Raw genomic sequence first — 13,949 nt, forward strand, 5'->3', positions numbered from 1 at the left:
CAAACCTCAAACCGATGGTGCTCGGGCCCTATTTTTATGCATTTAATCTACCTTTATTGACCAATGTCTTGCTGCTAGCCTTCGATGATGAGCAAAAATTACTTTAGAGTTTTTTGTTTTTATTAGTGAAGTAAGTGTAAAAATTTTTCTCCTGCGTCCTTTTCGTCCATTATCCAGAATGGTAGCACAGCTGAAAGGTTTGTTTTTAGTTGCTTCCTCTACTGTAAATGCGTGAATTTGCATTTTTACCTCAGTCTGAAGATTATTATTTCACTTTTGTTGTGAAGAGGTCTTTACATTTGCACAAAAATATAACTTTTTTGTTATAAAAAAAAACAAAAACAAAAAACAAGCCAAGCCCAGGTGAGAAAAAGTAACGCAAAAGTAACGCAATGCATTACTTTTCTTAAAAAGTTACTAAGTAGCTCAATTAGTTACTTTTTAATGGAGTAATGCAATATTGTAATGCATTATTTTTCAAAGTAACTTTCCCCAACACTGAACACAACAAACCACCCACCAAGAAAATAAAACATAAAAAAGATAGAAAAGAAGGAAAAACAGGAAAAACAGAAAGGTATATGTAACGATGTTTATTCGTGTGGGAAGAAGGAGGCGGGAACCGGCGAACAATAAACAATAAACTTTAATCAAATAAACAAACAAACAAAGTGAAAGTAAAAGCGGCAGCCCCTCAAGGACGGCTGCCGCACACATACATAAACAAAACCATAATTAAAAATACAAATCATAGTCCAGGCCTGGTCCTCTCTCGTCCTTCACTGTCGTCGCTCCTCCTTTATACTCCCGTCACTCCTCCGCGAGAGACGAGGCCAATGCGGCACGCAGCTGGCGCTCATAATCATAATAATGACCGCGGCCTCGTCCCGCTCTCACGGCCCCTCAGCCTCGCTGTTCGCCACAGTATACTCATATTTCATATACTCTAGTTCACTAAACATGAAGCAGGACCGTGTATGCGCACATATTTAATCAAGTCTTCTTGAAATTAAATATGTGCAAATAAGGACACTGATACAGCTGTACATCTGATCATGAATGCGATGACACAATTGGTTATTTTCATACACAGAAGACAAGGATGAAGACCAACAATTCAAAGTACAATGGACTAAAAAGTAACTGTGTAACACACCCGAGTAATAACACCAACTCCCGAGCATGTTGTGATTCAGGTTCTTTACTTTTGTTTCACACTGAAATTACAAAACACGAACAGTACATGAGATGGTGTTGCTCACGCACACACATGGTAAACTTATAACAACGAATGTGCATGCGCCTATAACCTACGACCCTTAGCTGTTCACGTGTACCTCTCAGAGCTAGTCTATGACTTACAGGTTGTATATGGCTAAATTAATTGTTATCTTTCATTTTCATAGGTTCACTCAATGCTGCGTAGCTATGACGCAATGGGAACGCCCTCTGGGTGTGCCGATTGTCTGAAGCCCTTATAGAATCATGCCAATTCATTGGCTGAGGGCGCCATCCGCTCCTCAGATTTCTCACGAAGCGGCCATTTCTAGCCCTTCGGTTTCGTTTTTTGTGGCCCAAATATATTGGAATTCGTACAAATTTCGTCACCAGCACTTCAGCGACTGTGGATAGTGGAACTTTGTTCTCCTTGCGGTGAAGTGTCATGGAGTTTCGTTGCTGTCTGCCGCTGTGCACTCGCTTTATTGCGAGTGACGACCCTCACAGTAAGTGTGTTAAATTCTTGGGTTTTCACACGCACTCGAGGCGGTTCAGGGCTCTTTGAAGTGCAAATTCTGTGATAATCTCCTTCTCAAAACCCTCTGCTCTAGGCTCGCGGTTTTTGAGAAGGAGTCATCAATTTTTCCCCATCGCAGTCCTGAAGCTGCGTAGGCCTCCCTCGGATCCGTGACCTGGGGTTCGGATATAGAGCTCGAGGATGTGGAGTGTGAGCAGATGGACCTCGCCCTTTCTCTCCCTCCCCTGAGCATGTGCGCGGGGTTCCGCCGGTCGAGTTTTCACACGACTACTTATGTCCTAGCCCGGAAGAGCTACACCTTACGTCCGAGGTGTGGACCGCACAAGTGTTTCTGCACACCTCCCCCCAGCTCTCCTTATCCAGGCCTCGCACTTTCGCCGTCCAGCGCATTTCAAAGTGCAGAGCTGGCTCGACCCATGCCTCCTCCGGCGCTGAAGGAAGGAGATGCATCTTGCTTTCTCCCCTCACGTCCGATTGGCTTGCTATCCGCCACTCGCTTAGACGGAGACACATTTCTCTAGGAGCCGGTAGGACCTACTTTTTCCACTCAGACCGTGACATCTCCCACTCTGCATAAGGATGCCAAGGGCTCTCCTTCGTGGTTGACCACGCCTCCCCTCAAGGATCAGCTCAACACCCTATCTCAGGTATGTCCACTGCACCTCAGCATTCCACTTCCTCTGTCACATTTCTCTCACGAGTGGAAACGTCTGCCAGGGGTATCCCCTTGGATCCTCTGCACAGTTCAGTCCGGTTACACACTTCAGTTCTGTCGCAACCCAAAAGGGGAGTTCAAGATGTTAACGCTGAAGGCTATTTTATCTCAGATACGTGCGGGGGACTGGTTCGTTACGATAGACCTGACGATGCCTACTTCCATATTCAGGTCGTCCGATGACACAGGAAGCTCCTCAGATTTGCCTTCGGGGGAAGGGCTTATCAATACAAAGTCCTTCCCTTCGGCCTCGCCCTGGCGCCAAGAACTTTCACAAAGTGTATGGATGCTGCTCTGACCCCATTGAGGCTCCAGGGCATCCGTATACTCAAATACCTGGACGATTGGCTCATCCTTGCCCACTCCAGGGAGTTGGTGACTTGTCACAGAGACATTGCTCTTCAGCACATTCAGTCTCTTGACTTGAGAGTGAACACCGACAAGAGTGTTCTCACCCCAGCTCAGCAAACCACCTTCTTAGGAGTTCATCTGGATTCCGTTCTGATCTGCTCTCTTTCTCCAGAAAGGGGTCAACATGGGAGCTGTTTTCCGTCGCCAAATGATTATGACGGACGCCTCTTTGACTGGCTGGGGTTTGGCAGAGCGGCAGAGCGGAGGGGGTTTGGCAGAGTGGCAGAGCGGAGGGGGACCTCTTTGATTGAAAAGAGTCGTCCCATTGCCAGATCTGGTTCTCTCTGAGCTCCCCAGTGCCATTGGGGATAGATGTGTTTGCGCATCCATGGCCCAGACTAAAGCTCTATGCATTCCCGCCCATCAAATTGATTCCGGCGGTTCTGTGCAGGGTGAGGGAGAACATAGTCAGTCTCCTGCTTGTAGACCCATTCTGGCCGTCCCAGACCTGGTTCTCGGAGATGGTTCTTCTTCTGGACTCCCCCTGCCTGGGAGATTCTGGTCAGAGAGGACATATTGTCTCAGCTCCAGGGCAGGATTTGACATCCTCATCCCAAGATTTGGAAGCTGTGGGAATGGCCCATCAAGGGCCATTAGCTCTGAGCGCTGGTCTTCCTGACGGTGTTCAGGAGACTATTGCGAGTGCGAGAGCCCCTTCCAATAGGAGACTCTACTCCTCCAAATGGAAGGTTTTCAAGTCATGGTGCTCAACACATGCGGTGGACCCAATTAGCAGCCTAGTGGGTTCAGTACTGGAGTTTGCCGCTGGAGCAGCAGCTACCACCCTTAGGGTTTAGTCACTGCCATTGCTGCTCGTAGGGAGTTGGATGAGGTCCCTCTGGGCAAACATAGGTTAATCTCATCTTTTATGCGAGGGGTTAGGTGCTTGAGGCCAGGACGCTCCCCTGGTATTCCCTCTTGGGACCTTTCAGTTGTCCTGGAGGGGCTAACGGAGGCTCCCTTTAAGCCCTTGGAGTCAGCTCCAGAGGGAATTCTGACTCTCAAGGTTGCCCTTTTGTTGGCATTAACCTCTTTGAAGCGAGTGGGCGACCTACAAGCGCTCTCTGTTAACGAGACATGTATGGATTTCGCTCCTGGTCTAGTCAAGGTAACCCTAAGACCCAAGCCAGGATATGTGCCCAAAGTTCTGTCCACATTGTTTCGTTCTCAAGTTATCACCCTTCACTCTTTCCACCCTCCTCCTTTCGCCTCAGAAGAGGACGAAAAGCTTAATTTGCTCTGCCCTGTTCGATCGTTGAAGTTTTATGTAGATCAGTCTGGTGGTTGGAGAAAATCAAATCAGCTCTTGGTATGTTTCGTTTTGGCCGCCGCGTGCTTGCCGCATCAAAACAGAGAATTTCCCATTGGGTGACAGAGGCTATTTCGCTGGCATATGAGGTGCATGGTCTACCTTCACCTCTCAGCATTAGGGCACATTCTATCAGAAGTGTGCCTTCCTCTGAAGCACTTTTTAGAGGGGCTCTTCTGAAGGACATTTGTGTAGCGGCAGCTTGGTCCTCCCCGCACACTTTTGTCAGATTCTATAGGTTGGATCTCGACATGGATCCGGGTTTGCATGTTCTATCCGCTTGATCCGGCCATGTATGTTATCTGGTATTCTTTGAGCCAGATATGGCAGCGCTTAGTTTGGCATGTGTGGTATATCGTACCCATTGCGTCATAGCTACACAGAGTTGAGTGAATCTATGAAAGAGAATGTCTCAGGTTACTGGTGTAACCTATGTTCTCTGAATAGGGAACAAGACGCTGCGTTCACTGCCAAGGTCCCTGCGCTGCCGATAGGCCTCCGATTTCGGCAGAGAAATCTGAGGAGCAGATGGATCGTGCGCCAGTGTAATATGATGACGTAAGAGCTTGGGCTATAAGATTCTACAAGGGCTTCAGACAATCGGCACACCCAGAGGGCATTCTTATTGCGTCATAGCTGCGCAGTGTCTCGTTCCCTATTCAGAGAACATAGGTTACACCAGTAATCTGAGATGTTTTTTAAAAATCCCATTTTATACAGTTAATGAACATTGAAACACATGGAATGAAATGACAATTAGTGATAAAAATAAAGATTATTCTAGGTGTTGTACACAGGCGGAGGGAGTGTGTGTGTGTGTGTGTGGTGGGGTTCTCAGATTATGCACACATCTTTCACCATCCTACATATGCCTTTATTCTTTCTGTGTTAAACTGACGTTTTGTCTTTTGTTCAGAGACTGTAGTGCTCTTAAATGTAATGAAAATATTTTAAATATTTAATAAAACTTTTAAATGTTCTTCCACATTTCTCATTTTGGGAGTTTGTTGTCATATAGGGTTAGATTTTTAAAATGCATCAAGGTGCCCTCAACTCTGGTTTTTGTGGGGGTTTGTTCTCCTTGGTCATATTTTAGGCCCCACTTTATATTAGGTGGCCTTAAGTACTATGTACTTACATCAAAAAATAAGTACAATGTACTTACTGTGTTCAAATTGTATTGTGTTTACACTGGCTTCCAGTTACATTTAGGATCGATTTTAAAGTGCTATTACTTGTATATAAATCACTCAATGACCTAGGACCTCAATACATTGCAGATATGCTGATTGAATACAAACCCAACAGATCACTCAGATCATCAGGATCAAGTCAATTAGAAATACCAAGGGTTCACTCAAAGCAAGGAGAGTCTGCTTTTAGCTATTATGCCAGCCGTAGCTGGAACCAGCTTCCTGAACAGATCAGATGTGCTCCAACAGAAGCCACTTTCAAATCCAGACTCAAAACACATCTGTTCAGCTGTGCATTTACTGAATGAGCACTGTGCCACTGTACGTGCTTTGTCCGAACTGCTTACATTTTAATTTATATGCTTAAATTTAACCCTGTTTTTATTTTTATTTTTATTTTTAATTATACTGCTGAATATGACACACCGGTATTTTGTCAAATGAGAAAATTGTATGGCCAGAAATGTATGCAAGATAATTTTATTGACAATTTGAATTTGTTTAGATTGAAAGTTGAATCTGTTTAGATTTATTAAAGATTTAATCTTTTAGATTAAAAATTTAATAAAAGGGGGGATAAACCATGGGTGGATGTCTGATTCTGTGGTAAATGAGAAATGCTGCAGCAATGGATGTGGACTTCAGTGTATGGCTCCCGTTACAGCAGTAAAGCCAGGAGTGTGTCCAAGCAGACGTTATGAAGCATCAATGTGTGCCCGGATAAATTTTGTGTCGTGTGCAGATGACAGTGACTGTCCAAAGAATGAAGCATCAATGTGTGCCCGGATAAATTTTGTGTCGTGTGCAGATGACAGTGACTGTCCCAAGAATGAGAAATGCTGTAGCACTGCATGTGGGCATGAATGTATGCCTCCAGTTACAGCAGCACATCCAGGAGTGTGTCCACACAGACGTTATACAGCAGAAGAGTGTACCCGGATACGTTTTGTGTCGTGTGCCGATGACAGTGACTTTGCCAGCAATGAGAAATGCTGCAGCAATGGATGTGGACTTCAGTGTATGGCTCCCATTACAGCAGTAAAGCCAGGAGTGTGTCCAAGCAGACGTTATGAAGCATCAATGTGTGCCGGGATAAATTTTGTGTCGTGTGCAGATGACAGTGACTGTCCCAAGAATGAGAAATGCTGTAGCACTGCATGTGGGCATGAATGTATGCCTCCAGTTACAGCAGCACATCCAGGAGTGTGTCCACACAGACGTTATACAGCAGAAGAGTGTATACCCGGATACGTTTTGTGTCGTGTGCCGATGACAGTGACTGTGCCAGCAATGAGAAATGCTGCAGCAATGGATGTGGACTTCAGTATGGCTCCCGTTACAGCAGTAAAGCCAGGAGTGTGTCCAAGCAGACGTTATGAAGCATCAATGTGTGCCGGGATAAATTTTGTGTCGTGTTCAGATGACAGTGACTGTCCCAAGAATGAGAAATGCTGTAGCACTGCATGTGGGCATGAATGTATGCCTCCAGTTACAGGAGTGTGTCCACACAGACGTTATACAGCAGAAGAGTGTACCCGGATACGTTTTGTGTCATGTGCCAATGACAGTGACTGTGCCAGCAATGCAACGTGACAAAATTTAGAGAATTTTGAGATATCACGTGGGCGAGGAGACCGTGCTGTGAGCCGGTTTTGGGCTATTGGGAGCCAATAAGAGAGGACGCTACTGGGAGTGTCCGCCCGTCTGGTCTTGGGTGAAGAGATCAGATCTGTACGGAGACGTCCGACAGATTCATTAGCGTACGCTAGAGGGAAAAAAAAACACAGAAACAGACAGCCAATATGGGGAAGTCCCAGAGCAAATTTCTTTATTTTTATCTTTCAATATTTTCTTTATTTTTTATTTCTTTTAATTCCTATTATAACTGTAATATTTTTATTTCATTTCTGTGTAAAGCACTTTGAATTGCCACTGTGTATGAAATGTGCTATACAAATAAACTTGCCTTGCCTTGCCTTGCCTATTGCAAAACACCTTTGCTGATATTGAGGTGGGATACGGGTAGAGTTAGGGACAGGTGCGGTGATATGGGTAAGTTTAAGGGTAGGGTTTGGTGTAAGGGAAGTGTCAACTGTGTAATTACAAATGTAACTACAGAAATTAATTACAGACGTAATTACATGCAGGTATTTTTTTTAAATGTAAGTACAATGTAAAAACATGTATGTACACAATAAGTGCATTGTATCAAATGATTAATTAAAATGTTAGTAGGGTCTGTCAAACTTTTAGATCCAGTTCTTTTTTTGTTCTTCACTAATTGTCATTTCATTCCTCCAGGTGATGGTTATACACCCTGGTTTCATGCATTATGTGCACACTAAGTGGCTGAACATTAAGTCTCGAAGATCTTATCCATCCACGGGTTTCCTTGTGCTGATGTTTGCCCTGCACATCTGTGATGAGGTAAAGCTTTTAGTGATCACAGAGCACATGTGGCTTAATGTCTGTGGTTTGTGTGTTGTGCACTAATGTCAGGTACTTTTGCTGATGTGTTTTTCTGTGCTTAGGTCAATGTGTTTGGCTTTGGTGCAAACAGTAAAGGTACTTGGGACCACTATTTCGAAAAAATGCCCAAGAGTTTCAAACGCACTGGTAAACACAGTGGAGGGATTGAGCGCCAGACCATCTTAAAACTTCAGGAAAGGCAGCTGATCAATATATACACAGGGTGGTGAGGCGCTTTACTATGCGACATGGTGGACCCTCGGGTTTTGAATGGCCGTGCTGTTAAAATTATTTATTTAATTCATGTTGTGTGTGTGATTACTTGCCAGCATTTTATGGTACTTTAAGTTCTTTTCAGAGGTTGATAATCCTATAAAAAATATCTCAGGTTACCTAAGACCTAAGTTAAAAGCCGTCATGGATGTTTGCAGCGCAAAAACGGACTAAACGGAAATAGACCGGAAAATACCAATGCTATCTCACGACCAATTCGTACGTATTTGTAGGAGGTGCTAATTAGTATGAATTTGTAGGACCTAACTCATATGAATTTGTATGATTTGTCTAAACCACAGTGACGGGCACGTTAAGGGGCGGGGTTTGAGGTTAGGTCATTAGTACAAATTCAGACAAATTGGGCAACTCGTCAAATACACACGATTCAATCTTAAAAATGTGTACGAATTTATACAGTTCTGCTTCTCTGTTTGTGATCAGGACATTTAAAGCCGTTAAACTATGGGAACTATTTTCATTGATCAGTATCAAATCCAGTAATCAAATCCATTCAAACAGTCCAAAACAGCGCTAATCTAGCTAAAGAAGGCCAGGCTGATTACATCAGACACATCAAAGAGAATAGAGACTCACGTTTACTTCATTCCAGTGTGTGCTTTGCTTTAAAGGTGTACTGGATTTTTAAATTTTTTATACTGTTGTCTGATGATATAACTGCAAACCGTGCATCACACCCACACACCCACACACACGCACACACACACACACACATACACAAGCCAAGTGCGTTGCAGACAGCATTATCAAAACTTCTGCGATTGTATTTTTCCTTCAAATATTAAGTCAAGAGAATGTTATTTCACTATTTAAGATGATACATATTGGTAGCCCGTCTGGAAAACACATAGCCCCTGGAAGTTAGGCTTTGTGAGCCCTGTGACAGTGGTAAGTTATGTTTAGTTAGACATGTACACATAATAAATAAAAATGCGCAATGTCTTCCCCACGTGAGCTGGATATTCATTAACAATAAAGTTCAACCACACATTCCCAATATAAAAACCAGAAGGAAGCTTGTGCAGCGACTGTGTTCTTCCACAACCAGAAACCGCGCAATATCTTGCTATCTTCGGCATGTTTATTGCTCGGTAGCGCTATCCGTTTAGCTCCACGAGTTGGAGGGCAGGGCAACAGAATCAGGCATTGTCTTTTTCTGTTGAGGCGGTGTTTCATCACAGGATAATGTAAAGGTGTGGCATATTCTGAGATCGAGCGTTTGCTGGGCCTGGTGTCAATAAAAGCTTTTTTTGACTAACAAAGAAGTTTTCAGCTCCGAAACTTACAGGATATTCTTATATAACGATGAACTTTTATATATCAAAGGCTGAATGAAAAGTTGATTTCTCAATTCATGACCCCTTTAAAACACAAGCTGTAACGTATTCTGCAATTGTTTCTGAAGAGCGCAATTTTGGTGACGTACAAGAGTCGTACAGTAAGCACGTGAGTGTCTGATGCACAAACAGCATCCCGTGTGCACGCTCTAGATCAGTGTTTCTCAACCGGTGGTACACGGACCCTGGTTTTCATAAACTGACACGTTATTTTACCGTATATTCACAGTAAAATAAATATCAAAACCAGAAAGGTGGGTCATGTAGTTAAATGTAAAGTCACTGTAGGTGCATTTTCATATTGGCCGCCATTTCTTATCATTCGCGGCCCATCAGCCCACAAGCCCACGAGCCCACGAGCGAACAGCTCGTAACAGCTCATCGAGAACGGCAGGGAGAGTTGGCTTAAAAAACTTGAGGGACCATCTACCAGTGGAGCTGACACATATGTAAATCCTTGTTGACCAATTAATGCAAAACCAGGATAAATGCAGTAAAGTGTGTTTAATACGGTTCTATGTATATTCTGAAACAGGGCCATCGCTAGTGGGGTGGAAGGTGAGACAATGTTTTTATTTACTTTCGCGGGAATAGGATGCCGCCCGCGCACTCCGGTACAGTCATATCTCTGTATACCGGCACGGCGCGCACCACCCAAATTAATACTCTCTCAAAGTCCCCGTCTTTCTGCGCTATTATGTAGTTTTGTTGGTTTGTATAACATGCAGAAAAATATGTGCATCAAAAGGATTACAGACTTCCCGGCTGCTGATGTTATATATTTAACAATACCGTTAAGAAAACGCAAATACAATTCACTGCTATTGATGGATACATTTATTAGCTTTATTTAATAAAATAGCACATTAGCCTATCTTCATCAAAAATGAAACTTTAGTGGTTTTATTTTACATTTGACTGCATTCCTTTTAATTTCTGAATATTTAGGCCTACCACAGCTGTTAGACATCAGACTGACTGGAAAGACATTTTATAGGCTAACTTTATTACTGGCCTAAAGAAGTTTATTTGTATAATTTGATCAATTTTTATATAATATTGTATATACAACTTTGTATATAAAATAAGTAAAAGCAACCTTTGTTTGCATTTATTTATTTTTCTGTTTAGTTATTTTTGTAAGAAATCATTATTAGGTGGGAGCCCACATCAATGTTTTTTCAGGGGCCCCAGAATTCCCTAGCTACAGCCCTGTTTTGAAATAGTCAATGTTATTGTGTTTGATTATTGCGTAACTCTAATGCAAATGAAATCAATTGACAAGATCAATTTTATTTTAGTTGACAAATGTTATTAAAGTTAACAATGAATTTCCATGAATTTGTAATCTTAAAAATGTTTGAGATAGGGATGGAAAATAGCAATCCTTGTTGACCAATTAATGCAAACCAGGATAATTGCAGTAAAGTGTGTTAAATGCTGTTCTATGTATACTAAATTGCTGAAAAATATTATTAAAAAAGTAAACAAGTATACATTTTTTGGGACTCCATGAATTTGTAATCTTGAAAATGTTTGTGATGGGGATGGACCGATAGGGGGTGGGTACATAAGAATGATTTGAGATCTAATGGGGGTCCAGAACTCAAAAAAGGTAAAAGGGTTAGTTCCCCAAAAATGAAAATTCTGTCATTAATTACTTACCCTCATGTCGTTCGACACCTGTAAGACCTCCATTCATCTTCGGAACACAAATGAAGATATTTTAGCTGAAATCCGATGGCTCGGAAAGGCCTCCATTGGCACAATGCACTTTACACTCTCAAGACCTATAAAAGGTACTAAAGACATCATTACAATCCATCTCACTACAGTGCAGGTTCTACAATAACTTTATAAAGCGGCGAGAATAGTTTTTGTGCGCAAAAAAAACCTAAATAACGACTTATATAATGATGACCGATTTCAAAATAATGCATCATGAAGCTTCGAAAGCGTTATGAATCAGTGAGTCTTACGGGTGTCGAACGACGTGAGGGTAAGTAATTAATGACAGAATTTTCATTTTTGGGTGAACTAACCCTTTAAGAACCACTGCTCTAGATCACTGATCACATGCTGCATCCATGTACAGAATAATTTCAGTACATTTGCATTGTTTCCACACACACTGAAGAAGGATAATGTTTGATCTGTCATGTGTATGTTGTTGTGATTAGTAATTGTAGGTATATGCAGTCAAAGCTGTTGATTTAGTAGTTTTTTTTGGCGTCCTCGTGTGGTCCTGTTTGGTATCGCAGCTTGACTCATCTAAAATGAAATCTCGTTGTTGTTGCTCTGTACACATTCTATACACTGTGAATTCTGTAACATTTTTTTTCTGTAATGTTTTTTTTTTCATGGGTGCTTGTATATGTTTAAATGTATTATATGATATAATTATATGAACTCCTTATATTTGGTTATTTGGTGCTTTTGAAGTCTCCAATGATCCTTGAAGCTTGCAGAAAATACAGTTTTGTGAGAATCCCCCTTCAATCTGATTGTTTACTTTGCTGGATATAGCAAATGAGGACAAAATGAATGTGTTTAATGAGATAAATGGCATATGCTTAATATCACAATAAGTGTGCGATTAATCGCGATTAACCACACAACAATTGACAGCCCTATATATATACTTTTTTTGTATAATTTATCAACCACAAAATCAACCACGTGCTAAAGGTTACTCATGGGGATTTTATTTACAAATGTGTATGGAGAAGACATAGGGCCCTATCTTGCACCCAGCGCAATTGACTTTGTACACCGACGCATGTGTCATTCCTATTTTGCACCCGCGCAAAGCGCGCTTTTCCCTCCACAGAAGCACGTCGCTAAACTAGTGAATGAACTTGCGCTACCTGGGCGGTTCAGCGCAAAAAAGGAGGCGTGTTCCGGCGCAAACAATCCCTGGTGCTATTTTGCTGTTCCATTAAACAATTGCGCCACTGACCAGAAAAAACCTAGTCTAAAGTCAGTGGCGCGTTGCGCGTTGTTCATTATGCTATTTTAAGGGCGCATGCTTGACCATAATGTATAGCGTGCACAGCGCGCATACACTTTGCTCATGTAATCTACACAGATGCAACAGTTATTTTTGAAAATCATAAATTGTTACACTAAAAAATATTAACACATGAGATGACGGAAATCATTGTGGTGTGCCACGAAGATGTGAAAAAATAGGCATAAATCTAGCTTACAAATTATTCAGGCTAATTGTAGTCTAATAATTAAGGAGACCTGTTTGCCCAATAGTGGCAACTTCTGGCAAGACATATATGTATATAAGGACATCTGACAAATTGGTTTGTCCATCAAGAACCAGGAAAAAAAATCGGTGAGGGTGGACGCAGCGATGTCCTCTGCTGGCGTCAGGTCCTGAGTAGAGGAAGATCCACCTCCCGTTACACGGCGTGCCCGATTGATGCTGGCAAGCTTGGACTTTCCCCGTCTTCTGATGTCATTGTAGCGCTTGCGGCACTGGTGCGACGTCCTGGGGATGCCAGCTGATGAAACAATTGTGGCTATTTCCTCCCACGCCTGTTTAACCGACGCTATTTTGGGTGGGTTTCTCCCATCCCCATACAACACAACTTCTCTGTCTTTCACTGCTCTTACAAGAACATCAGTCTCCTCGGCTGTGAACCGCTCCTGGCGTGCGCCTGGTAAATACGCCATAATAATAGCAATCCATAATGGAACTTGCGCACCTGCTTTTACAGGGAATGTTGGATGACGCTCTGATTGGTTTATTCACGTTACGCCCAAACCACACCTATGAATAATGAAGCTACTTCAGACCAACCCATTTTAGATTTGCGCCGGGCGCAAGAGCCATTTATCCCGCCGGGAAAATAGCAACAGCGCCGAGACCCGCCCACAAAGTTACTTGCGCTTCGCGCTTTGACACTTGCGTTTCAGATCGTTAAAATAGGGCCCATAGTTGGCAAAAGTATGAGGATTATTATTATTAATATGGGGATAATTAGACATACACTGCTACCTGATTGCCTAATACTAACCCCACAACTGGGGTATGCGTTGCATACTTTCCGACTATATCAGTAAACCCTGCCCACAAGACTGATTGACAGTTGCGTGTGAAACTATATCACTGTCAAACTAAGTTCTGATAGCACTGTAGCACAGGAGCAGTTTTGCTTCAACATTTGATGTTTACAACAGCCAGTTACAATAAAATCTGCACTTCAGTGGGAGTGAACAAACTGGTGAAGAAGAAACAATGAGATCTGCATTGTAAAGTCACGCAATGGGAACGTGTGGTTGCGCAAATGTATTGACCTTTATTAGGGCTTTTATTGTGCCGAATTCCAACCCTGCCAAATTATTATCTCCTTAGTATTGGTAGGTTTAGGATTAGTTGTGGGGAGGTTGTTAGGATTAGGGGTGGGGTTAGTATTAGGCAATCAGGTAGCAGTGTATTTCTAATTGTCCC

The 13,949-nt window shown here is 42.6% G+C and overlaps 1 protein-coding gene and 1 pseudogene across 2 annotated transcripts in view; both read left to right on the forward strand.

Annotated features, from left to right (window-relative positions):
• LOC307133936 (CMP-N-acetylneuraminate-beta-galactosamide-alpha-2,3-sialyltransferase 2-like) overlaps positions 1 to 10,984 on the forward strand; it is a 46,179-nt gene extending 35,195 nt beyond the window's left edge. The window contains exons 6-7 of the mRNA XM_079829326.1: positions 7,686 to 7,811; positions 7,916 to 10,984. Of these exons, the coding sequence (XP_079685452.1) occupies positions 7,686 to 7,811; positions 7,916 to 8,083 (294 nt within the window). The 3' untranslated portion in view covers positions 8,084 to 10,984. The remainder of the gene's footprint in view (positions 1 to 7,685; positions 7,812 to 7,915) is intronic.
• Positions 3,960 to 6,977, forward strand: LOC307134189 (papilin-like; annotated as a pseudogene). Its single transcript has 2 exons — positions 3,960 to 3,990; positions 6,127 to 6,977. The product of its transcript is annotated as a papilin-like (transcript).
• Positions 10,985 to 13,949: the final 2,965 nt, after the last annotated feature.

The sequence above is a fragment of the Gobio gobio genome (assembly GCF_949357685.1).
Source record: "Gobio gobio genome assembly, chromosome: 11".
Lineage (NCBI taxonomy): Eukaryota > Metazoa > Chordata > Actinopteri > Cypriniformes > Gobionidae > Gobio > Gobio gobio.